At 44.8% G+C, this 24,154-nt stretch overlaps 1 protein-coding gene across 2 annotated transcripts in view; it reads left to right on the top strand.

The window, feature by feature from the left end:
- The window catches only part of Arfgef2 (ADP ribosylation factor guanine nucleotide exchange factor 2), an 83,060-nt gene that overhangs the window by 51,393 nt on the left and 7,513 nt on the right, over window positions 1-24,154 (top strand). For both annotated transcript variants that reach the window (XM_041670220.1, XM_041670219.1), the window contains exons 20-36: window positions 1,450-1,578; window positions 2,601-2,759; window positions 3,435-3,582; window positions 4,655-4,754; window positions 4,910-4,950; window positions 5,044-5,213; window positions 6,667-6,818; window positions 7,853-8,025; window positions 9,012-9,172; window positions 9,990-10,120; window positions 10,251-10,380; window positions 10,926-11,061; window positions 12,308-12,446; window positions 12,549-12,603; window positions 15,211-15,325; window positions 18,552-18,682; window positions 22,196-22,364. In XM_041670220.1, coding sequence (XP_041526154.1) covers window positions 1,450-1,578; window positions 2,601-2,759; window positions 3,435-3,582; window positions 4,655-4,754; window positions 4,910-4,950; window positions 5,044-5,213; window positions 6,667-6,818; window positions 7,853-8,025; window positions 9,012-9,172; window positions 9,990-10,120; window positions 10,251-10,380; window positions 10,926-11,061; window positions 12,308-12,446; window positions 12,549-12,603; window positions 15,211-15,325; window positions 18,552-18,682; window positions 22,196-22,364 — 2,239 coding nt within the window. The remainder of the gene's footprint in view (window positions 1-1,449; window positions 1,579-2,600; window positions 2,760-3,434; window positions 3,583-4,654; window positions 4,755-4,909; window positions 4,951-5,043; window positions 5,214-6,666; window positions 6,819-7,852; window positions 8,026-9,011; window positions 9,173-9,989; window positions 10,121-10,250; window positions 10,381-10,925; window positions 11,062-12,307; window positions 12,447-12,548; window positions 12,604-15,210; window positions 15,326-18,551; window positions 18,683-22,195; window positions 22,365-24,154) is intronic.

The raw sequence follows: 24,154 nt of genomic DNA, 5'->3' as shown, positions 1-24,154 counted from the left end.
CTTGGTCAGGTCCGTCACTCTCCATCTTTTAACTGTTTGGATGGTTTGATGGGGATTGAGCAAATTAATAATTGTTCAGGCACATGACATTATGAAAGGACTGTTTTGGGTATTTTGTTTTGTTTTGTTGAGACAGAGTTTCTTTGTGTAACCATGGCTGTCCTTACAAAACTAGCTGTGTAGACCAAGCTGTCCTTGAACTCACAGAGATCGCCTGCCTCTGTCTCCCAAATGCTGGGATTAAAGACGTGCGCCAGCACCACCCAGCAGGACCATTTTGTTTTTAAGATTACCTTTATTGTGTGCATGCACACCATAGAGTTTAGGGAGGTGAGAGGAGTGAGTGCTTTTCTTTTATCATGTGGGTTCCAGGGGTTGAATTCAGGCTGTCAGGTTTGAGGCAAGTATGAGTGCCCTTACTCACTAAGCCCTCTCCCCAGCCATAAAAGGCCAGTTTTCATGTGAGCTCACCCTATTGGCTTCAGGGTTAGTTTATCAGGTAAGAACAGGTGGAAGAAAAGAGATAGCAGTTGTTCTCTACTCTCAAATGTTTAGAAAACACACATACACAAATAGTGTAATTTTTAAAATGCATTTGCCCCAGCCTGACTTTGAAGGTCAGAGCACAGCTTGCTGGCATCAGTCTATTTCCACCATGTGAGTCCTTGGGTTGAGCTTGTGTCTTCTGCTGGGCAGAAGCTTCTTTACCCACGGAGCTTACCTTGCAACATCTTTTTTCCCCACACTATGTAGCCTTGACTGGCCTGGAGGTTGTTAAGTAGACCAGTAGACCAGGCTGGCCTCTGACTACAGAGATCCACTAAATTTGATCAGGTTTGAAGGCGTGTACACCTAGTCCAGTCCACTTACATGCTTTGGTGTACACACCATTCTGATCGCTAATGTCTATGGAGAGAACTGATTCTGGGGGACTAGAGAGATGGCTCAGCCGATAAGTGCACAGGCTGCTCTTGCAGACGGCCAGGGTTCCACTCCTAGCAGCTATTCAGAACTCCAGTTTCATGGGAATCTGACAATGTTTATTAAATAGTACATTCATTTATAGTGATCACAGTTCATAAGCAGTTTTTATATTGCAAATGGAATAGATTGAAGTCAAAGTTATAGTGAACATGGCGTCTTGGCTATTCCTCTGACACAATGGACGCTAAGTCATTGGTTCTCAACCTGTGGGTCTTGACCCCTTTGGGGGTCAACTGACCTTTTCGCAGGGCTCACATATCAAAGATCCTGCCTATCAGATATTTACAATTTATAACAGTAGCAAAATTGTAGTTATGAAGTAAGAACAAAAATAATTTTATGGTTTTGGGGTCACTACAACTTGAGGAACTGTGTTAACAGCATTAGAAAGGTTTGGAACCACTGTTCTAAGTGCTCCTGCCATACTGAAATTCTGGATGTTATTAAAACTTGCTTCCTTGGCAGCTGGTGTGGACGCCGCTGCTGGCAGCCTATAGCATTGGCCTGCAGAACTGTGATGACACAGAGGTGGCCTCCCTGTGTTTGGAAGGCATCAGGTGTGCAGTCCGCATCGCCTGCATCTTTGGAATGCAGGTGGGTAGAAGTGAATGGGGTTCCAGAGATACCATGGTGTGTTTTTGCAGATTGTAAAAGCTTTGAAACTACCAGGCATTTCCAGTTACCTGTTTTAGCAAACCGCTTATTCATTCCCACTGAGAAACAACTGTGGCTTGGGGGAATACTGTAGGTCCAGATCAAAACTAACTACTCAGCTAGCAATGACAGAGCAGCCTCTTTGTCCACGTGCCACACTTACATGCCCTGGTGCTTAAGTGTCTGGTTGAGAGCATCGCTCCCTCGTAAAGTGCATGGTGTGATCAGCTGCCTGGAAGCTCTCAGTGTTATTCCAGCATTCCCCCAGCTGCTGCTGCTTTTTATAACCCATTTTTACTATGATTTCCCTATCTCCTACCCTGCTCTGAGGAAGCAGATGGTTGAATACAATATTGATATGAACCTTGTTTGAATCCTGAAACATTGAACAAATCAATGCAGTCTCGAGCTTTTGTACTGTCACATAGTTGGTGTCTGTTCCACACCTTGCTTCTAGGTCAGTAAAAATGTGCCCATTAGTTTGTTCTAACAGCTTCAGTATTCTGTCCCCATCCATCTTTCTAGGGATTTTTCTTTTGTATCAAGACCTGAGGTTCTGAAGTTTCAAAGCCCACTCTGGTACTTCTCTTCTCTAGCCAGGTGATATTGCCCCTCCAAACTCAGAGGCACTGTTTAGCTCCTCATTTATATCTACCTTACAGAATTGCTGTAAATAATAGCATTTATTTGATAGTCTTGGCATCCAGCAGAGAGATTAGAACACAGTACAGATAGTGTGTGATTTGTCACTGCAAAGAGCTAGTTCTCACCTGTGCTTGTGCACAGAGAGCCTCGGGTGGTCCAGTGGTGGAAGCATGCCAGCATGGGATGGCTGGAGGGCTGGTGAGCCAAAAGCCTGCTGTGTACATTTGGAAACAGCAGGAAAGCTCAGTGTGCCAGCCTGCTATGTGAGTAGGTATACTGAGGGTAGAGTCACAGTGCTCTCTGGGCTTCTCTTTCAGCTGGAACGAGATGCCTATGTTCAGGCCCTTGCTCGCTTCTCCCTGCTGACAGCCAGCTCCAGCATCACGGAAATGAAGCAGAAGAACATTGACACCATAAAGACGCTCATCACCGTGGCTCACACTGATGGCAACTACCTTGGCAACTCTTGGCATGAGGTATGCATCTCTGCCTTTTCTTGGGATAGCTCAGCCTCTTATTTATGTCTTTTCCCCTTCTGCTTAGTTCTGTTGATTAAGTTAACCCTTCCTTTACCTCATGAGTCTAAAAGTTGCCCGTGAGTACAGAGTTTATGCCCTCTTGACACTGATGGCAGGTAACAAAACAATCAGCAGACACGTGGCATAATGACAGACAGCAATGAGTGCTACTTGGGCTGGTGTTGGGGTGGGATCAGGAGAGTTTTAGGAAACTTATTTTGGTGGGGCACATAGCTGATCACAGCTGAAGGAATGGACTGGGAGAAGTACCATTCAAAACATGAAAAACAGAAATGGAAAGACAGGTGGCAAGATGAAGGAACAGTGTGGAAACCAGGGAGGCTGAGTGCAGGGATTAAAGGCACACACCACCACCACTAGCTGTTTGTTTGCTTTTTAATAGTTAGAAAACAATAGTGTCTAGTAGTGTGCTTTTAAAACCACAATCATAGTTGTACAGACAGGACTCTTACTACTGCTTAGCCAGCGATTCTGACTTTAGGGAAGCCATCTGAAGGGCCTATGATTTATTCTTAGTGTGAAAAACTGTATGTTCCAGGAAACACAGAGACTGAAGACTTAGGCGTCCTATCTTTGGCTGTAAAGGCTTCACTTCTCACCCCTTCTTCTTAGATCTTGAAATGCATCAGCCAGCTGGAGCTCGCTCAGCTGATAGGAACTGGGGTGAAGACTCGCTATCTGTCTGGCTCCGGGCGGGAAAGAGAAGGGAGCCTGAAGGGCCACACATTGGCAGGAGAAGAATTCCTGGGTCTTGGCCTCGGTAAGACACCAGGCCCAGCTGGCCAGCACAGATTCACAGGTTAACAGTGATGATGCTCTCCTTGTCACATCAGGATTACCCTGTGTCTGTCCTCTTCCTGTGCAGCTGCAGCCCCAGTGCCTTGGTGTGAATGAGTTGAGTAAAGCATCTGGTTCTCCAGCATGAGTAGGGTGCTTTCCTGTTCCTTCTCCACCTGGGGCCTTGCTGGGGCCCCCTGCAGTAAGGGCTTCACTGTTGTCTGTGTCTGTACTAGGGAGAGGCTAGATTCTGACTACACTTCATCCATGTTCTTAGAGTAAACGGTTGTTCCCATCTCTGCTATGGATTGAAGGACTCTGGTCAGCTCTGTAATGATTATAATAGTCAAAACGCCAAGCAAATGTGCCAGGCCACATTCTGAGCATCCAGTTTATGTATTTTAGCTTATTTGATCCTCACAATGATCCAGTGATATGGGAGCTGCTACCTTCCCTTTGTGTAGAACTGAGAAAACTAAAGCATAGGGGAAGTGACTTGAGCAGAGTCACATGGTAGGGAAGTAGCCGAGGCTGCAGGGTCCAAGTACAGTGGAGTGGCACAGTGCAGCCAGTACAGTTCAGGTTCTGGGGCACGGGTGGTGACAGCAGCTGTCCTTGTTTGCTGTGGAGGATGACTGCAGTGAAATCCTGCTCAGCCCACCAGCGTCCCGCTGTTGTGTGTTCTCAGAGCTCTTGGCTGTTCCTTGCTTGTTTCCTAAGCATTGGGAGCCAGTCTACAAGCAAGAGAGCCATAGCAAGGATGTGTTTTAAATCCCAAATGTAAGCTTTTTACTCTGTCAGCAGTGGAGCGTTTTGTTCTTAGTGTGTTTAACTTGCATTCCTGTTCTCATTTATGTCCTTTGTATTTGCCTGAGGCAAAGGGTGTTTTCTGTTGTTTACTTGCTTTGCTTTTTTGAGGCAGTTTTCCCAAATCCTGCTGCTTGTAGCAGAGGCTGGCCTTGAACTTGTGTGATCCTTATGCCTCTCCCTCTTAGTGCTAGGAATACAGGTGTGCCCCACTGTGCTCAGCCTAAATTTTGTGCATTGTATTTTAGGTAATTTGGTGAGTGGTAGTGTTGATAAAAGACAAATGGCCAGCTTCCAGGAGTCTGTTGGTGAGACCAGCTCCCAGAGTGTGGTTGTTGCAGTGGACAGGTAATGCTTTTGTTCTCCATGGACACCATGCAGGACACCACCTGCACCTGGTGTCATTTATTAGCTTCTGGGTGTGGTGAATCCAATCTGTTTAGCTGTTAATGTTTTCTCTCTTCCTTATCTGAGTTCTTGAGAAATATCAATTTCCCCCCTAGAATTTTTACTGGCTCTACCAGACTGGATGGAAATGCAATAGGTATGTGTCTTACTCTTGTGAGAACTGTATATGCCTCCTGTTGTGATGGTGTGAATGTCTCTCACCGGGCTTCCCATGCGTTGCTGTCTCCAGTTGACTTTGTCCGCTGGCTGTGTGCTGTGTCCATGGATGAGCTGGCCTCCCCTCACCATCCCCGGATGTTCAGCCTGCAGAAGATTGTGGAGATATCTTACTACAACATGAGCCGAATCCGGCTGCAGTGGTCTCGGATATGGCATGTCATTGGAGAGCACTTCAACAAGGTAACTGCTCACTTCTAAAGAGCTCTTAGCAGCAACTGACAGAAAACAGGAATGGGAAGAGTTGGCTCCATTTGGGGGATTTGCCCTCAATTCATTTTTCCCTGTGAAATCAAGGGCAGCTTGATAGGAATAAATGTTGTGCTTATATTTGGATTGGAGTCATGTAAAATGAATTAAAAGTCCAATAGTATGAAGATACTTTCCTATCCATACCCGTGACTGGAACAGTAGCTCACTTGGTAGAATGATTGTCCATCATGCACAGAGCCCAGGGTTCAGTCCCCAGCACTACACAAATAGGACATGGTGGCGCATGCCTTAATCCAGCATGGAGTTGACAGTCATCCTTGGCTGTATAGCAAGTTGTAGGCCAACCTGGATATAACCCTTTCTTTTTCTTCTTTTCTTTGTTTTAAAGGTCTTTTGAGACAGAGTCTCACTGTGTAGTTCTGGATGTCCTGAAACTCACTATGTAGACCAGGTTGGCCTGCCTCTGCCTCCCAAGTCCTGGAATTAAAGGCATATACCATCCTTTGCAGCCAATTTGCATATATTATTGCCATTCTGTTTTAAAAATAAACTCATATTGAGGACAGGATAATACCATTATAGTGGCTGGACAAACCTGCTGGTGCTTGGAGGCATGAAATTCTACAGTCCCTTCCTACTGACCATAGCAGAGCTGTGTTCACACACTATTCAGTGTCAGAACTTCTTATACACAGGCTCCATTGCCACTCCTCTTCCAAAACCTTGTTGGAAAAACTACAGTTTATTGTAAGTCAGAGACAAGCGAAAGACATCTAGAACAAACAGCTGTTTTAAAACAGACAGGTGCTGGAGTAAGCCAGCCATGGCTTCATTTCTCCACTCCAGATTTCATTCTATTCAGAGAACTGGGATATGACTTGGTCTGCAAAGTCCTGCTATGCAAGCATGATCATGCCCCTGAGTTTGATCCCTAGAACCCGCATAAAAGCTGGACTAGGCAGTGCACATTGTATCCCCAGGTAGTGGCAGAGACCAGCTCGTAGAGCTCATTGGCCAGCTGTCCTAGCCCTTGGTGGGCTCAGGATTGGTAAGCAACCTTGTCTGAGACAATGGGGAAAATAATAGAAGATGTCAACATCTCACCTTCACATGCACTGCACACGACCCTACACACATGTATGCATATACCACATATATACCAAAAATAAATACTTGAAAGAAAGAACAACCACATGCTGGAGTGCAGTGCACACCTGTAATCCCAGCCCAGGAAAGAGGCTGGAGGCTCGCTGGTCTTTAACTGCGACAGTTGACATGTGACAGGCCTCAGCCAAGAAGTAGCATTCTTTGTCTTTGTAGATGTGCCTCCCAGAGAGTGGGCAGGTAGACTGCCTGCCTCTGATGTAGACCCCACATCCACAACACTTTCACTGAACCTGCTTTTCACTTCCTGTTCTGCTAGGTTGGCTGTAACCCCAATGAAGATGTGGCCATCTTTGCTGTTGATTCACTGAGGCAACTCTCCATGAAGTTTCTGGAGAAAGGAGAATTAGCCAACTTCAGATTTCAGAAGGATTTTCTGAGGCCTTTTGAGCATATAATGAAGAAAAATAGGTAATGTACTTTACTGTAAAGACCCTTGTCACCTTTCCTGTTGCTGTCTGAAAGTCTCTCCCACCACCAACCACATGATGGATTCTTTCTCTTCCTGGTAGTTGGTTGAACAACTGCGTAAAAACCTCTTTAATCAACACATAGTCCAAGGGCTTGGAATTAGCTTAGCCCCTGCTTAGAATGTCTGCAGTCCTATTGCAATCCCGAACATGCATTCCCCAGCACCACCACATATATGTACGTGTGCATCTGTGTGTATATGTATAAATATATATGCATACGCATCTCCAGCAAGTTTTAAAAGTCTATGTAGCCAAAAAAAAGTCAGGAATTCTGTTTCCTGGGATTTTGGAATTGGTTAGGTAAGCAGTCAGTCTTTCCTTGCTGTACGTTGCATCTTTACTTTGTGGACTTTCTCTCTGCCTTCTCTGAATGGCTGCCATGTGGTCAGTGAACACAGGCCTTTGCAGCCTGGTCATTGTCAATGAACAAGAAGTCAGAAATAATCCCAACTCTGGTTCCACTGCCCAAATCCTTATAAATCCAGACTTGTCCATTCCATATTTCTGCTGGACACCAAGTAGCACTTTTTTCCTTGGTTCTGTGATTGCAGGATGGTCAGTTGCTCTAATTCCACAGTGGCATAGGAAGAGAAGCTGAGCCTAATCGAATATGCATTACTGTGTGCTTTAAAACATGGCTTTCAGCCGGGCAATGGTGGCGCACGCCTTTAATCCCAGCACTCGGGAGGCAGAGGCAGGCGGATCTCTGTGAGTTTGAGACCAGCCTGGTCTACAGAGCTAGTTCCAGGACAAGCTCCAAAGCCACAGAGAAACCCTGTCTCGAAAAACAAAAATAGATAGATAGATGGATGGATGGATGGATGGATGAATAAATAAATAAATAAATAAAGCCACAGAGAAACCCTGTCTCGAAAAACAACAATCAATCAATCAATCAATCATGGTTTTCTAATGTGCTGCCTGAAAGGGCAGAATGTGTCTTATCTTCCCACCCTCCCACCTCTTGCCAAGGTCCCCGACCATCCGGGACATGGTGATCCGCTGCATCGCCCAGATGGTGAGCTCCCAAGCTGCCAACATCCGCTCAGGCTGGAAGAACATCTTTGCTGTGTTCCACCAGGCAGCCTCTGACCACGATGGGAACATTGTGGAACTGGCCTTCCAAACCACTGGCCACATTGTCTGTAAGTGTCTCAGTTCCCTTCCCTCTGACATTCCTCTTGAAGTCTAGCAGGTAACCCCTTCTTAACTGTTCATCTTACTGTTATGGGAGCTTCCTTGCTCTAGTTCTGCTGTGTTGGAATAAACAGGCTGGGCAGGGTTAGAAGCATGTGTTCATCTTCACAACAGCCCAGTGAAGGAGATACAGCCAGTTCTCAACCTTGCAAGTCCCATGTCTGAAGGTACAGACTCACTACAGTGTAGAAAACCCAAGCCACTCAAGACACACTCTGAACTGAGATAGAACAAGATGGCGCTCTCCTCACGGCAAGCAGGGGTCCTCTCTGCGGTCTGCCAAGTGCAGTTTTCACCTGTTTGTGCTTTCTTTTTTGTTTGTTTGTTTGTTTGTTTTTCGAGACGGTTTCTCTGTGGCTTTGGAGCCTGTCCTGGAACTAGCTCTGTAGACCAGGCTGGTCTCGAACTCACAGAGATCCGCCTGCCTCTGCCTCCCGAGTAATGGGATTAAAGGCGTGCACCACCACCACCTGGCCTGTTTGTGCTTTCTGTTGGTGCTTTCAGTTTGGAAATGACCTAGAGCATGGTGTTGACCTCTGACTATATACTGATGTGTCTTGTTCTGAAAGACAAGTTTGCTGTAGGCGGGAGTTGCAGTGCTGTTGGTTGTTGGTTCAGTGTTGATACCGTACAGTACACAAGGCGTCAAGAACAGCTGAAACGAGGCTCATGGTCACTGGTTCATGAGAACATGACAGGCTCCCAGGAAGCTCCTACTTCCCATGGGAGCAGATATTTAGTGTTTCATGTTGGTGTTCATGGAAATTGTAAACAGAACTACAATGAGTAACCTTTGTTTTTTCCACTTTGTCAAAGAAGAAATTGGGGCACAGAAAAAGAACAGCTGTGAAAAGGCTTCCCCAGAGGCCCTGATTCATGAAGACAGTTGGCTCTGACCTCCATTTCCAAACCCTGCTACCTTATGTCTCCCCAGCAACCATCTTCCAGCACCACTTCCCCGCAGCCATCGACTCCTTCCAGGATGCTGTGAAGTGCTTGTCGGAGTTTGCCTGCAATGCTGCTTTTCCTGACACCAGCATGGAGGCCATCCGGCTCATCCGCTTCTGTGGGAAATATGTCTCAGAGAGGCCTCGGGTGTGTCTCCCATCCTTGCTTCTGTGGGAAGAACCATAGAGTTGTGGGGCCAATACCCTTGCTGTTGACAAAGCCCTTCCCATCAGTGTGTTAGAAAAGTGTGTCCAAGACATGGCATAGTGGTGCACACCTTTAATCCCAGCACTCAGGAGGCAGAGGCAGGCTGATCTCTAAGTTCAAAGCCATCCTGGTCTACAGAGCCTGCAAGACCCTGGCTACCTGACCTTGGGCAGCTTGTCAGTAAATGGGCACATAGCAAGCACTCAGTAACTAGTAGCCACTGCTATTATTGTGTCTTGCAGTAATGTTCTGGATACAAACATTATTCTGGGTACTTGGTTAGCAGCCTTTGATCTTTAGCACAGTTCTTTTTTAAAAAAAAATATTTATTTATTTATTATGTATACAGTATTCTGTCTGTATGTATATCTGCAGGCCAGAAGAGGGCACTAGACGTCATTACAGATGGTTGCTAGCCACCATGTGGTTGCTGGGAATTGAACTCAGGACTTTTGGAAGAGCAGCCTTTGCTCTTAACCTCTGAACCATCTCTCCAGCCCTTTAGCACAGTTCTTAATATAACACTCTCTGCCCCAGTGCTCTTGTGAGCTTCCTCACTCAGGTTCATAGGTTCATAGGGGAATAACACCTCAAATGGGCAGGTTGATATCTTTCTCAGTCTCTCTGGGACTTCCCTTTAATGCTGCTGAACAGAGAATTTGGGAAAAAGGTTGTCTGGAGCTCAGTCCATGTGTGGTTGCCTTTCTGATCCCTACTGCTTGCTTAGGCTGCATCTGAGAAATGATTTTCATTGCAGGTACTGCAAGAATACACAAGCGATGACATGAATGTGGCTCCTGGTGACAGAGTCTGGGTCAGAGGCTGGTTTCCCATCCTGTTTGAGCTCTCCTGCATCATTAACAGATGCAAGTTAGATGTGCGCACCAGGTAATGGGTCCTCAGGGCAGCTGGACCTTGACGTCATTAAAATAAGTCAGCTTCTTTTCCCTGGTTTCATTCCCTCCCCCATCTTGGTTTTGGTGTTTTCCCCACCGGCTCTCCTTTGCTTTTCCTCCAGAGGACTCACTGTCATGTTTGAGATCATGAAGAGCTATGGCCACACCTTTGCAAAACACTGGTGGCAGGACCTGTTCAGAATCGTGTTTCGGATTTTTGACAACATGAAACTCCCTGAGCAACAGTCAGAGGTGGGTGGAGCTAGGTGATTGCCTACAAGTGGCAAGAAGGCCTGGCCGACCTTCCTGGGGTTGCGTTGCCAAATAGCAGGGATTTGAAAACACTGAATACTTAAAGTGCTTTGTCAAGTAGACAGATGGATGTCCCTCCTAGACCAGCGTCAGCTAGTCCTGGGAGATCCCTTTCTGGGGAGAGAAAGGAAAGGAGTAACTCATGGACTCTGCCTGCCAGCTCTGCCGGCTCCTGGCTGCTCACCTTTGTTGTTTTGTCCTATCACCTGGTCCCTAAGTACTCACGGTGACATAATAGCTGGGGACAGCATGGACACGACAAGCCCTTCTCCAGTCACACTGTTCTGAGTATGACTGTCATGGTGTTGAACATCTTCCTCAGTGCACGTTTGCTCACACGGCTGTTTCTGTAGGTAGTGGTTCTGAGTGAGTGGTGCAGACGGTGTTGAGATGTTGGTACTTACCACTAAAGGATGTTCTAGCTATAGGAATAGTCATCTCACTACAGAGGTTGGTTTTGAAGATTCATCTTTTTTTTTCCCCAGAAATCAGAGTGGATGACAACCACCTGCAATCACGCACTGTATGCTATCTGTGACGTCTTCACCCAGTTCTACGAGGCTTTGAATGAAGTGCTTCTCTCTGATGTGTTTGCACAGCTGCAGTGGTGCGTTAAACAAGGTATTCATTAAGTTGGGGAGAGGGTAACATTCCTCACGGAGCCTAATGAAAAATTAATTTTCTTTCTATGAAATATAGATGTAATGCCAAGGGATACTGTGTACAATTTAATCCAATAGGGGGCTGGAGAGATGGCTCAGTGGTTAAGAGCATTGCCTGCCCTTCCAAAGGTCCTGAGTTCAATTCCCAGCATCCACATGGTGGCTCACAACCATCTGTAAAGAGGTCTGGCGCCCTCTTCTGGCCTTCAGGCATACAGACAGAATATTGTATACATAATAAATAAATAAATATTTAAAAAAAAAACAATTTAATCCAATAGTCCCTTCCCAGGTTGTTTTATACAGCACATTTTAGAAATGGATCTCACTGGTTTTGTTCTAAAAGATAAGATGTACGTTTTTGCTTTCGGATTTTATATGATTGTAATTTTTGGTAGTACAATATTTTTTAAAGTATTTTTGGAATCAAAATCAACAGCTTCATCAGTGGACTTTGTGGACATCCTTTCGTTTGAGTAGTTGTGTGTTCATGTAGCTATATATCAGATAAAGATCATGGATTGATTAGTAAGACCTGGATCCCATTTTGGCCAAGGCAAACTTAATTAAATTCAGTTAAGATTTTTGAAAAGTGATTCCATTTTAAGGTAGGCAGCAAACAGCTATATTATTTTGATGGCAAAAATTGGAATGTTGTTAGTGATTAAATCAGAAACACTATTTTTCTGCATATTCTGCTATTTCCTGTATGTGAGCCAGTTAACTAAAGCAGTAAAACCCTCATCTTCCTCCACCCCTACCAGCAAAACTGATTGGATCACTGTGTTTCTTTAAAAATACATATTTTTACATTTTTAAAATTTTATGTGCATGACTATTCTACCTACATGTATATCTGTGTACCAAGTGTGTGCTAAATGTCCATGAAGGCCATGAGAGGAATCCCTTGGGTAGAAATTACAGTAGTTGTGGGCTATCATGTGGATGCTGGGAATTTAACCCAAATTCTCTGGAAAAGCAGCCAGTGTTCTTAACTACTGAGCTGTCTCTCCAACCCCAACTTGGGCCTCTTAATGGCATACTTCAGCTATAATATGTGATTCTTTATAGCCTGGCTTCATTAAAACCTACAGACCTCCAGCTCCAATCCTTACCTCCCAGTATCAGATAAAGACCTGGATTCCATTTGGTTGGTGTCAGGACAGCAGTTCAAGTTTAATGGCAGATGCTGTTGGATTTTGCAGATAATGAGCAGTTGGCGCGATCAGGTACTAATTGCTTAGAGAACCTAGTGATATCCAATGGAGAGAAGTTCAGCCCTGCTGTTTGGGACGAAACCTGCAATTGCATGTTGGACATTTTCAAAACCACCATTCCACATGTGTAAGTGCTAAGGCGGTTACCATGTTTGTGTGTCCAGGGGACATTGCCTGGCTCCCGGGTGCAACTTACACTGATCTTTGCCTTGTCTCCTGTTCCCTTAAGTTTGCTTACATGGAGACCTGCGGGAATGGAGGAAGAGTCCTCAGATAAACATTTGGTAAGTTCCTTTATTTTTTTCTCGTATCTTAATAAGGTTAGTCAGCCTAGGCTAACAAGGTGGCTCAGTGGGTAAAGGCACTTGCTACCAAGCCTGATGGCCTGAGTTCAGTGCCCTAGACTCACATGGTAGAGGCAGAAAACTGACTCCTACAGGTGCACCATGGCACACCCTCCCCTTCCTAGCCCACCCAAACACTTAAAATAAGCAAATAAAATGTAATTTAAGACATCAGTCAATACACAGAGAAACCCTGTCTTGGGAGGAAAAAACCCACATCAAACGATCAGCCTATATGCTTTATAGTTTTCTTACAGGAGTGAAAAAGTTCACAAGGTTCACAAGATCTATTGTTAACATGCCTGCTTGGTGTGGTAGTGCACACCTTTGATCCCTGTGCTCAAGACAGAAGCAGGCAGGTCTCTGTGAGTTCCAGACTAGCCAGGGGATTTATAGTGAGCCCCTCTGCCTTGTCTCCCCAAGAACTAAGTAGGCCTTTATCATTTCCTACAAAGTACAGAAAGGTGTTTTTTAAAATAAGTCTCCTGCAGTAAAAACCCACGTGCATTTCTTGTCCTTTGTGTCTGCACATGCCATGGGCTCGCACTCTGCGCAGGTAGGTGAGCACAGAGCATTGTGAGCATGTCTCTGTGTCTTTTTAAGAAGGTCGTCTCTCAGGGGGCTGGAGAGATGGCTCGGTGGTTAAGAGCATTGCCTGCTCTTCCAAAGGTCCTGAGTTCAATTCCCAGCAACCACATGGTGGCTCACAACCATCTGTAATGAGGTCTGGTGCCCTCTTCTGGCCTGCAGACATACACACAGACAGAACATTGTATACATAATAAATAAATGAATGAATGAATAAATAAATATTTAAAAAAAAAGAGAAGGTCTTATCAGGAGCTGCTCAGTACTGCAAGTTTGTTCTCTCTGGGACCAGCTTTCTGTTGAAATCCTCATACAGCGCCTTGCTTATTGTTGTCCTGAATTAACAGTGCCCTGCTTACCAAATAAGTGATCATCTTTTTTTTTTTTTTATTATTTATTTGTGATGTTGTTGTTTTTTTGAGCCAGGGTCTCCCTGTGTATAACTGGCTGTCCTGGAACTTGCTCTGTAGATCAGGCTGGCTTCAAACTCACAGAGATCCTCCTGCCTCTGTCTCCTAAGTGCTGGGATTAAAGGTGTACGCCGCCACCACCCAGGTATTTTTTGTATGAAGTCACATAAATTTTAATTAAAAAAAAAACTGTGATATGTGTATATCTGTGTGGATGAGTATAGGTTTGTGCATGTGAGTACAGTGCCCATGGAGTCCCGAATAGGGATTCAGATCCCCTGGAACTGGAGTTACAGGTGGTTGTGAAGCTGCCTGACTTGTGTACTGGGGATCAAACTCTGTTCCTCTGAAAGAACAGTCAAATGCTCTTAACCGAAAAATTCTGATTTAAATCTCTCTTTAAAATTCTTTGTTTTGAGCTGAGCCGTAGTGGAGCACACCTTTAATACCAGCACGCAGGAGGCAGAGGCAGGCGGATCTCTGTGAGTTCCCAATACAAGAGCAGGTTCCAGGACAGCTAGGGCTACACAGAGAAACCCTGTCTTGAAAAACTAAAACAAACAAAAACAATTTTTGTTTTAGTACTTCAGGAAGGCGTGTGATTCATTTACATTCCCAAGTAACACTAAGAACATTAGATTTTAAAAGGATTTGGGCCTTAAACATGAAGATAGATGAAGTCAACGTTTATTCAATTTTTATTTTCAGATTTTTTTAGACTTATTTATTTATTATGTATACAGTGTTCTGCATGATGCATCCCTGCAGGCCAGAAGTGAGCACCAGATCTCACTACAGATGGTTGTGAGCTACCGTGTAGTTGCTGGGAACTGAACTCAGGACCTTTGGAAGAGCAGCAAGTGCTCTTAACCACTGAGCTATCTCTCCAGCCCTAGGTTGTTTAATTGTGTGTGTTTGTGTGCCCGCCTGTATCTAAAGGACTACTTGGAGAAGTGCTTCTCAGTTCATAATGTGGATTCCGAGGATTGAACAGTAGATATAGTAGCCGGTGCTTTTACCTGCTGAGCCATCTCACTGGCCCAAGAGTTTATTCAGTTTAAAGTAAAGCATGGTATTTAAATATTTTCTGGGTTTGCTGGGTATGGTGGTGCTCAGACGTGGATGGATCTCTGTAAGTTCAAACCCAGCCTGGTCCATATAGTAAGCTCAAGAACAACCAGGGCTATATAGGGGGAGCTTGTCTCTAAAAACCTAAAGTAACTTACTTGGGTCACAAGGTTCAGCAGCAAACACTTTTACCTGCTGTGCCATCTTGTTCATTCATCATTTTAGTTCTGTCTTTAAATATTCATTTTAGTATCAGAAGCTAAACATTGCTGGTTTATTTTTTTAACTTGACCTAATTAAAAACCTGCCACACTCATCATTATAATGTGGAGAGAAATGTTTTGAGTTTAAATAGGAAACTGTGACATTTTAACTAATTTACATGAGCCATAGGTATTAAAAGTTGGTTAAAAGTCACATCTGTGCTGGATACCAAAGAGAAACAAACATTGTCTTTTTGTTTTTTTCTGATTTACATTAGGATTTGGACCTGGACCGTCAGTCTTTGAGCAGCATAGACAGAAATGCCTCCGAGAGAGGACAGAGCCAGTTCTCCAACCCCACTGATGACAGCTGGAAGGGTGCACCATATGCAAGTAAGACTCTTTTGTTCTGGGTGTGTTGACATTTAGTTATTTTAACTGGACCAGACATGTATGTGACGCAGATGTTTGGGAAGCACAGAAGTGTCAACAAACACTACTCTTCCTGCTCCTCCCCTTTCCCGTGCCACAGTGTTGCCAGGCTCACTTCAGCCTCTCTCAAGTCATTTTATCCATATACTTGCAAATACATGCTTGTACATAGTCACATATGTACCTACAAACACACGTCTTCCTCTCCTTTTTGTACGAGTTATAGGATAGTATGTGATAGTGCGTTTTCACCTAATGCACCATTCACTATGAATACATAGTTTTCACATTCCTTCCTGCTGTTATCTGTACCCCAGTATATAGATGCATCTTTGTTTAAATGAATCTTAATAATGGACAGTTATTGTTTAATTATTGTCATTTGTGACTATCACCCTTGTGTACTGTTCTGCGTTAACACACATCATTAGAAAATTCCTAGAAATTAACTAGCAGTGGGGTTAGAGGGTAAGAAGAACATTTGGTATTTTGATGGATGCTTCCAGGTTGCCATCTGTTAAGGTTGCTCCTGTTTGCGTGATCTTTGGGAATACCTCAATAAAATTAAATGTCTCTAGAGTGATTTCCTGTTTAATTATAATTGACCGGAGCCTTTTTCCATGTCTGTGAGAACCTGCTCTCTATGTCTGTCACACCCACCTGGGGCTGTAGGCGCTCTGCAAACCAATTCCAGTGACTTCGAAGAAAAAACACCTGGACTGTGGCGTTGAGCACACATGCCTTTAATTCTAGCAGTGGATTTTGGGTTTGATGCTCCTGTCCTGATCTGTATAGATAGTTCCATGCCATCCAGGACTGCACTGTATGGCCCTGTTTATGTGCCAGATGCTGTCCTGTTCCATGTGCGAGTTCATTGGTCTTTCGGCTGTCCTTTGAAGAATGCCACTTTGCATTTGAATGGCAGGTGCTATAACTTACCAATGTGTAGTAGACAGGGCCAGACAGTTTTGACACTTCACAGTGTTCCAGTTCTGTCTGAAGTGGTGTCCCCATCATTTGTCTTCAGGGCAATCCCACCCCATTCTCCACGTGCCAGGCTGTGAAGTAAACACGAACTTGACTTCTGAAGCACCACAGTAGGATAAGACAATATGTGATCCCTGTTACCTTTTGAAGGAATAAAAATCCCCTTGAAATCCACTGAGAAGGCCCCTGGGACTGAGGTCCTGTCCTTTGGTGACTGCTCATAGCCAGAGGATTAAAGGTTCCTGATCTGTCATCATCTCTAAATCAAGTCATTAGTTGGATGGGGTCAGGTATAAACATGTCTGCATTTGGAGAGGTATTTGGGACTGGAGTCCCTGCTGTGCCTGCAGGCAGCAGTTAATTCTTCTCCTGCTTTCCCAACTCAGCCTCCCTTCTGAGCCCAAAATGTCTGCACAATTTCTTGTTTTGTTCTGTTTTGTGAACCACAATCCAACTTTAGTCCTGCTGGTCTGAAATTTACAGTCTTCCCGACTCCTGCTTCAGCCTCCAGGATATGGCCACCATACCTGGCTGAATAGTTTGGTTTTTTCACTACCATCAGCTACAACTTCTTTGTAATTTTTGTTTGAGACAAGTTCTCTGCATGTAGTCCTGGCTGTCCTGGAGCTTGCTATTAGGTCAGAGCTTGCTATTTAGAGCTCTGCCTCGAAGTGTGGAATTAAAGGTGTGCCACCATGCCCAGCTAATGTCACTGTGTTTTTGTTTTGTTTCTGTTTTTTGAGTCAGTTTTTCTGTGTAGCCTTGGCTTTTCTGGAACTTGCTTTGACCAGGTTGGCCTTGATGAACTCAAGGAGATCCACTGCCTCTGCTGCCTGAGCACTGGGGATCATAGGTGTGTGCCACCACACCTAGATGACTTTGTATTTTTTAAAATTAAAGTTTGATTAGGGGGCTGGAAAGATAAGGTGGCTCAGCAGTTGAGAGCACTGCCTGTTCTTATAGGGACCTAAATTTGGGTCCAGTTCTACTTGGAGGTTCATAACCTTCTATAACTCCAGCTCCAGGGGGTTTGATGCCCTCTTCTGGCCTCCTTGGATACCAGGAATGCACATGCAGCACAAATGTCTGTGCGGGTAAAACATTCATATACATTAAAAAAATCCTCCCCCCACCAAAAAAAATTTTTTTTAGATGTTTCTGGAGATTGAACCCATGGCTTTACATGCTAGGGAAACTTCTACCCCTGAACTGACTCCTCCTCATTCCCTTGAAAGTTGGAACATTCTGCAGAGAGAGTTGTTAGACTGTTGTAGACTTTTACACCCACGCTTAAAAAGACGACTGCTTTCCGTCTTCCTGTGGCGGTGCTGGACTTTCCAACATTCTAGTTCTCTCATGCGCTGAGAGAGAGTTTCATTTTACCTAGTGGACCACGAATCGGACAGAACTTTTGAGATGCTCAAGCCCTCGAGCTGGAGACACACGGTGCATGGAGTCAGCCTCTCATGGCAGGACTGCATTGTAGAACAGGGAGCAGTCAGAATAAAGAACTGTGATTAGGCAAAGGTTCACTATTCCATGAGCACCTCCTCATACCCCACTCCAGGGGTGGGGATCAAATCTAGAACCTCATGGGTACAAGTGCCCTAAAGATCATGTCAAAGATGTAGAGAAGTAGGAGATGCAGAAGGCTGCACCACTTCCAAGATGGAAAAAAGTGGCCAAGAAACTAAGAACTTAGAAGAGCTCCCCGGACCCTTATAAACTGAGCTATGCCTGCTTTCAGAAGCTAGCTGGTGTCGGCACCCTGCCTGCCCGCCATGAGGGCACAACCCACAGTTGCAGTGTAGGAGTGCTGTGGGTGACGGTGAAACTTGCTGAAAGACACAGGTTCTGCAGTCGATTCTCTCACCTTCAGATCTTTGTTCAATTTTTCTTACTTTTCAATTTTCCTGAATTTCCCTCCTTTTCTGCTTTCCTTTTTCTTTTGTTGTTTCATAACCACTTTTTGGGGGAGACATTTGGCATTTTGCTTAAGCTTGCAATACAACCCTGGTGGTTCACCTCTCTCTACCCTGTCATGCCACCGAACACCACTCTTAGGTCCTACCTGTTGTTTTGGGTACTGTGGGTGTTTGGGGGGGCAGGGTTTTCATTCATTGTGTGTTCTGGGCACACAGGAAGAGCTCAGTGAAGAGTACTGAATCATTGTCAGGGTTAATGTTTATCATCTATGTAGATCAGAAGCTGTTGGCCAGCCTCCTCATCAAGTGTGTGGTTCAGTTGGAGTTGATACAGACCATTGACAACATCGTGTTTTACCCTGCGACCAGCAAAAAGGAGGATGCAGAGCACATGGTTGCTGCCCAGGTAACTACCCCAGGGCCTGGGCTGGGGCACTCTTGTCCATGGGAGGCTGTGAGTAGCAGCAACATGTTGGAGCCAGCACAGATGGGCAGTCCCGATCCCATCATGCTCATCTCTGTCCACCCTTACATTTAGAAACATTGTGCTGCTCACTGGCAGTTGAGCACAGTGAAACAACATACACCACAGAGAACACTGAAAGGCAAAGGTCTTTATTCCCCTTAGAGTTGGCTTATTAGCATAGCACTGCCCAGGTACCACCCTCCCTTGGTGCTAGGGAAAGGTTTGTTTATCTCAGGGAAACTCCCTACCCTTGCTGTACAGCTTTATCATCAATAACTGAGAAGGCTGTGTGGTGGCACATGTGAGAGATCCCAGCACTCAGTAGGCTAAGGCCAGAGAGTTGTCATGAGTTCAAGGCCTGCCTGGGCTACTCAGTAAGTTTGCAGCTAGCTTGAGCTACATAAGACCTTGTCTCAGAAATCACAAACAGAAACAAAAGCAAGCCAGGGGATTACAGAGAAAACTACAACAAAAATGTGAGAGGAACAATATGTATATAAAAACTCCTGAAGCCAGTGAGATGGCTCAGTGAATGAAGCATTTGCCACTGACCCAGAAAACCTGAGTTGGAGCCCAGGGCCTACATGGTAAAAGGAGGGAAGCGACTCCCTCTGACCTCCATACACATGCTGTGGTACCCATGCACACACAAAATAAATGTAGCATCCCCAGCTTTTCTTTAGGAAGCACATCTTTGTATTGTATGTGAGGCTCTCTGCATGTAAACGATTCTAGAAGCAGAACTAGTGTCCAGCATCCAGGCAATAACCTTATGCTGCATTGGAGACTTTGCTAGCTTGAAGCTAGCATGCTCTGAGTGAGGGGCTGCAGTCAGCCAGCAACCTGTATCCAGGCAGAGCCTCGGCCCTGTCGCCACCTAAGTGGATAAGAACTGCTGAATTTAACACAGCTGCACGTTCTGCCCTTTTCATTTTTTTAAGCTAAGCAGTCCAGTCCTTTGTTTTAACAAAGGCATGCAGACACTGTCTCTTGAGAATGTTTTCCTGTGAAAACAGTACTGTGGCCATCAGCAGTCCCCTTTCCTCTTTCTGACCGTGCGAGTTACTCATCGGCTTTTCTGTCTCTGGATTTGCCTGTTGAGAGCATCTCATATAAAGAGTACAGAGTGTGAACTTTGGGGTGTGATCCTTTAATTTAGCAGGGAGTTTTGAGTTCATTTGTATTACACAGCACAGCAGTATCTCTTTGACATATGGCCACATAACATTCTGCTGTGGCCATTCCATAGCACAGTTACTCCTCTGGCCATTATGACTAATACTGGGTGTGGCGGTGCTTGCCTGTAATCCCAGTGCTGCGGAAGCTAAAACAGGCCACTACACAGCAGTACTCTTACTCACTAAAAAAGAAAAATGTCCCATCTCCACCCCTCATATGGTGTCTTTAACAGTAGTAGAGTCTACCATCTGATTTGGTGGACACTTGACCATTTTATAACTACTGCTTTACTGTTAAACTCTAAGTTATGTGTATATAACACATGCTCATTCCTTGTCAGTTATGACCGGAAACTCCTCTCCCTTTCTATGTGTGTTTTCAGTTTTTGGTTTTGGTTTTAATTTTTTTTCAAGACAGTTTCTCTGTGTAGTCTTGACTGTCCTAGAAAACTCCCTCTGCAGACCAGGCTGGCCTCAAACTCAAAGATCCACTGCCTCTGCCTCCCAAGTGCTGCGATTCAACGAGTGTGCCACCACCACCTGGCTTGTTTGGTTTTTTTGTTTTTGTTTTTGTTTTTTTGAGACAGGCTCTCATGTCTGCCAAGACTGGCGTTGAACTTGCTTCCTAGCTTAGGCTGGGCTGTGTTCCATCTCCTGCCTTTACATCCCCAGTGCTAAGGTTACAGGTGCACCCCACCATACTTATCTATAGAACCATGTTTTAAGAGTTTTTTTTTTAATTTTATTTGTATGGGTGTTTTGTCTGCATATGTATCTGTGCACAAAGTGCCTGCTGCCCAAGGAGGCCGGGAGAGGTCGTTAGATCTCCTGGAACTGGAGTTATAGTCAGTTGTGAGCCAACATGTAAGTTACAGCCAGAGCTCTTTAACTGCTGAGCCCCCCTCTAACTGTTTTAAGATGTTTATATAAGTGACCAGAGGTGGTGGTGCACACCTCTAATCGTCGTGCTCTAGAGGCAGAGGCAGGAGGAGCTCTGTGAATTCAAGGCTGGCCTGGTCTACAGAGTGAGTTTCAGGATGGCCAGAGCTACATAAAAGAGACCCTGTCTCAAAAGAAAGGGTGCTCTGCATGAGGTGTCCTTACATCTTCAAACATGCTTTGTTCTTGTGTACTGTGTAAAGTGGGAACCCAGTTCTGTCTCTGGTGTGTGATGGTCTTGCGCCCTCAGCACGGATACAGTCTTTCCTTTCCTGGCATTTGTCTCAGAAGCCATTTTACCATCAGTACAAGGCCTGTTTCTGTGTCCTCATGCTGCTTAATTCATCGCCATCTGTGTGCCAGCGGAACGCTAACCTGATTCTTGTAGCTTTTTAGTGTTTTAGAAGCTGGGAATGCCAGCCCTCCAATCTTGTATGTTTTCAAGATTTCTCTACCAATCCAAATCTTGTATGGAGTTTAGCATCTGCTTTAAAATAGGGTCTCACTGTACAGCTCAGCCTCGAACTCACTGGGTAGCCCAAGCTAGTCCTGATCATCCTGTCTCAGCTGGTATAGCAGGTAGGTGTGTGTTAGCACATCTGGCATCAGCTGGGGTTTTGACAACAACTGCTCCAGAGTTTTAGATCAACTTAGGACATTTTACAGTCTTTCCTCCTCAGCCTCTTACGAGGAGGATGGCCAATTCCTAGAAATTTCCAGAAATATAAAAGTCTCTTGAGCATGTGTCAGGTTTCAGACTGTACATTGACTAACAGTTTGGAGCACTGCACACATATTTAGCCAGTCTTAAGGCCATCGCTGGGCTTGAGTAGTCATCTGACTGAGCTCCAATAGCCATGGGCTTAGCTCTCCTCTCCCTGTCTTTGTTAGCTTGGGACTCTGGCCATCTGCCACTTTGATTGCATTTGAAAAGAGAAAGCACAGGATCTCTGTGAGTTCGAGACCATCCTGGTCTACAAGAGCTAGTTCCAGGACCGGCTCCAAAACCACAGAGAAACCCTGTCTCAAAAAAAAAAAAAAAAGAGAAAGAAAGAAAGAAAGAAAGAAAAGAAAAGAAAAAAAACACAGTGTTGTAGTGAGGTACTGAAGCACACACTCCCTGCTTTCGCAGCAGACAGTACTGACTGACAGCTTGGAAACATGGGTCCCGAGCCCGCCACCACACAGCCCCTCAGGATGCAGCCAGAGACAGACTCTGAGTGGGAAGCACTCCGAGAGTGATTCTGAGAGACTTGGACTGTCTTGTCTGTCTGCCCTAACAATGCCTCAGTACCTGCTAAAGTCTTCATTCAGCCATCTTGTTTCTCCCCTTTAGCAAGACACACTAGATGCAGATATCCACATCGAGACGGAGAATCAGGGCATGTACAAGTTCATGTCTTCCCAGCACCTCTTCAAGCTGTTGGACTGCCTGCAGGAGTCCCATTCGTTCTCCAAGGCCTTCAATTCCAACTATGAGCAGCGAACTGTTCTCTGGAGAGCAGGTAAGGCACACAGACAGGCTTGTGACAAGCCATACCAGACACCATCCTAAAATACTAAAGTCTTTGGAGAGAGTTCTGATGTTAATATTGTTTTAATTTATTGTTTGTTTTTATGTGTATGAGCGTTTTACCTGCATGTATGTTGGTGTACCACATGCCTGATGTCCATGGGGGTCAGAAGAGGGCACTGCATCCTCTCGGAATGGAGTTGTAGTCAGCTGTGAGCCTCCATGTGGGTGCTGGGTACTGAAGCTGGGTCCTCTGGAAGAGCAGCCAGTGCTCTTGACCACGGAACCGTCTCACCAGCCTATATGATACTTACATATTTTTCCAGGGGTAGAAACTGTAGGTGTCTTACAATCCTGAACTTTGCCAAAACATTCTACAGACTTTTGTTATGATCCCTTAACCTTCTCCCCAGATACCTTGTTTTGTCGAAACAAAATTGTTTGCTATGAGCCCAGGCTATGCTAGAACACATGGTAGTCTCCATCTCAGCCTCCTGAGTGATAAGATTACAGCTGTGGCCACTAGGCCTGACTCTGAGGGTTTGTTGTTGTTGTTTAGTTTGTTTTGTGTGGGCTTGGTTTAGTTTTGGTTTGGTTTGGTTTTTGGTACAGGGTTTCTCTGTGTAGACCTGGGTACCCTGGAACTCACTCTGTAGAACCTCAAAGATCTGTCTGCCTCTACCTTGAGTGCTGGGATTAAAGGCATGTGCTACCTTGCCCATTTTAAATGACTGTTGTCCATGCCCATTGCCTGTGGGACGGTTTTGTCCAGAGTAATTGGCACATCTCTGGCTGATTGTTTTTATATATATTAATATTTTATATACTAACATTTTGTTAATTCTAATTATTAATGTAATTATTAATTTTACATTAATATTTTATCTATTATATATTTATAAAGCATATTTTCATACTTTAAAAAAAACTGTGGTGCTTTGTAGGCAAAATCATACATCATCTGTTGAAGGGAAGGATCTTAGTTTGTTTTCCCAGCTGCGGGGCAGCTCAGTCCCAAAATAACCACACAGATACTGTATTAACTAAATCACTGCTTGGCCCATTATCTATAGCTTCTTCTTGACTAACTCTTACATATAAATTTAACCCATCTCCATTAATCTGTGTATCACCACGTGGCAGTGACTTACCAGTAATGTTCTGGCGTCTGTCTCTGGTAGGGATACATAGCTTCTATCTGACCCTGCCTCCTTTCTCCAGCATTCAGTTTCATTTTCCCCGCCTACCTACCTTATCAGGCCAAACTAGTTTCTTTATTAACCAATGGTATTCACAGCATACAGAGAGGAATCCCACATCAATCTTTTTTTTTTTTTTTTTTTTGATGATATGGGCTTTCTCTATGTAGGCCTGGCTATCCTAGAACTTAAACTCACAAAAATTCACCTGTCTCTGCCTCCCAAGTGCTGGGATTAAAGGAAATTCTTTCTTACAGTTTAAAAACTATTGTCTGTGCATAACATGAAGGTATGTACATACCATAGCATGTGTGTTGTGGCTGTCAGAAGACAACTTTGTGGAGTCAGCTCAGGTCTCCAGGCTTACACAGTAAGTGACTTTTCTCACTGGGCCCTCTTGCCAGCCTGAACTCTAGAATTCTCTTTTCTTTTTTGGTTTTTTAAGACAGAGTTTCTCTGCAGCTTTGGAGCCTGTCCTGGAACTAGTTCTTGTAGACCAAGCTGGCCTCAAACTCACAGAGATCCACCTGCCTCTGCCTCCCGAGTGCTGGGATTAAAGGTGTGCGCCACCACCGCCTGGCAT

This window comes from Microtus oregoni, unplaced genomic scaffold (assembly GCF_018167655.1).
Source record: "Microtus oregoni isolate MIOR12 unplaced genomic scaffold, Mior012 000020F_ref0000438, whole genome shotgun sequence".
NCBI classification, from domain to species: domain Eukaryota; kingdom Metazoa; phylum Chordata; class Mammalia; order Rodentia; family Cricetidae; genus Microtus; species Microtus oregoni.
The sequence above is the reverse complement of the archived record's forward strand: the minus strand, read 5'-3'. Positions and strand labels throughout refer to the sequence as shown.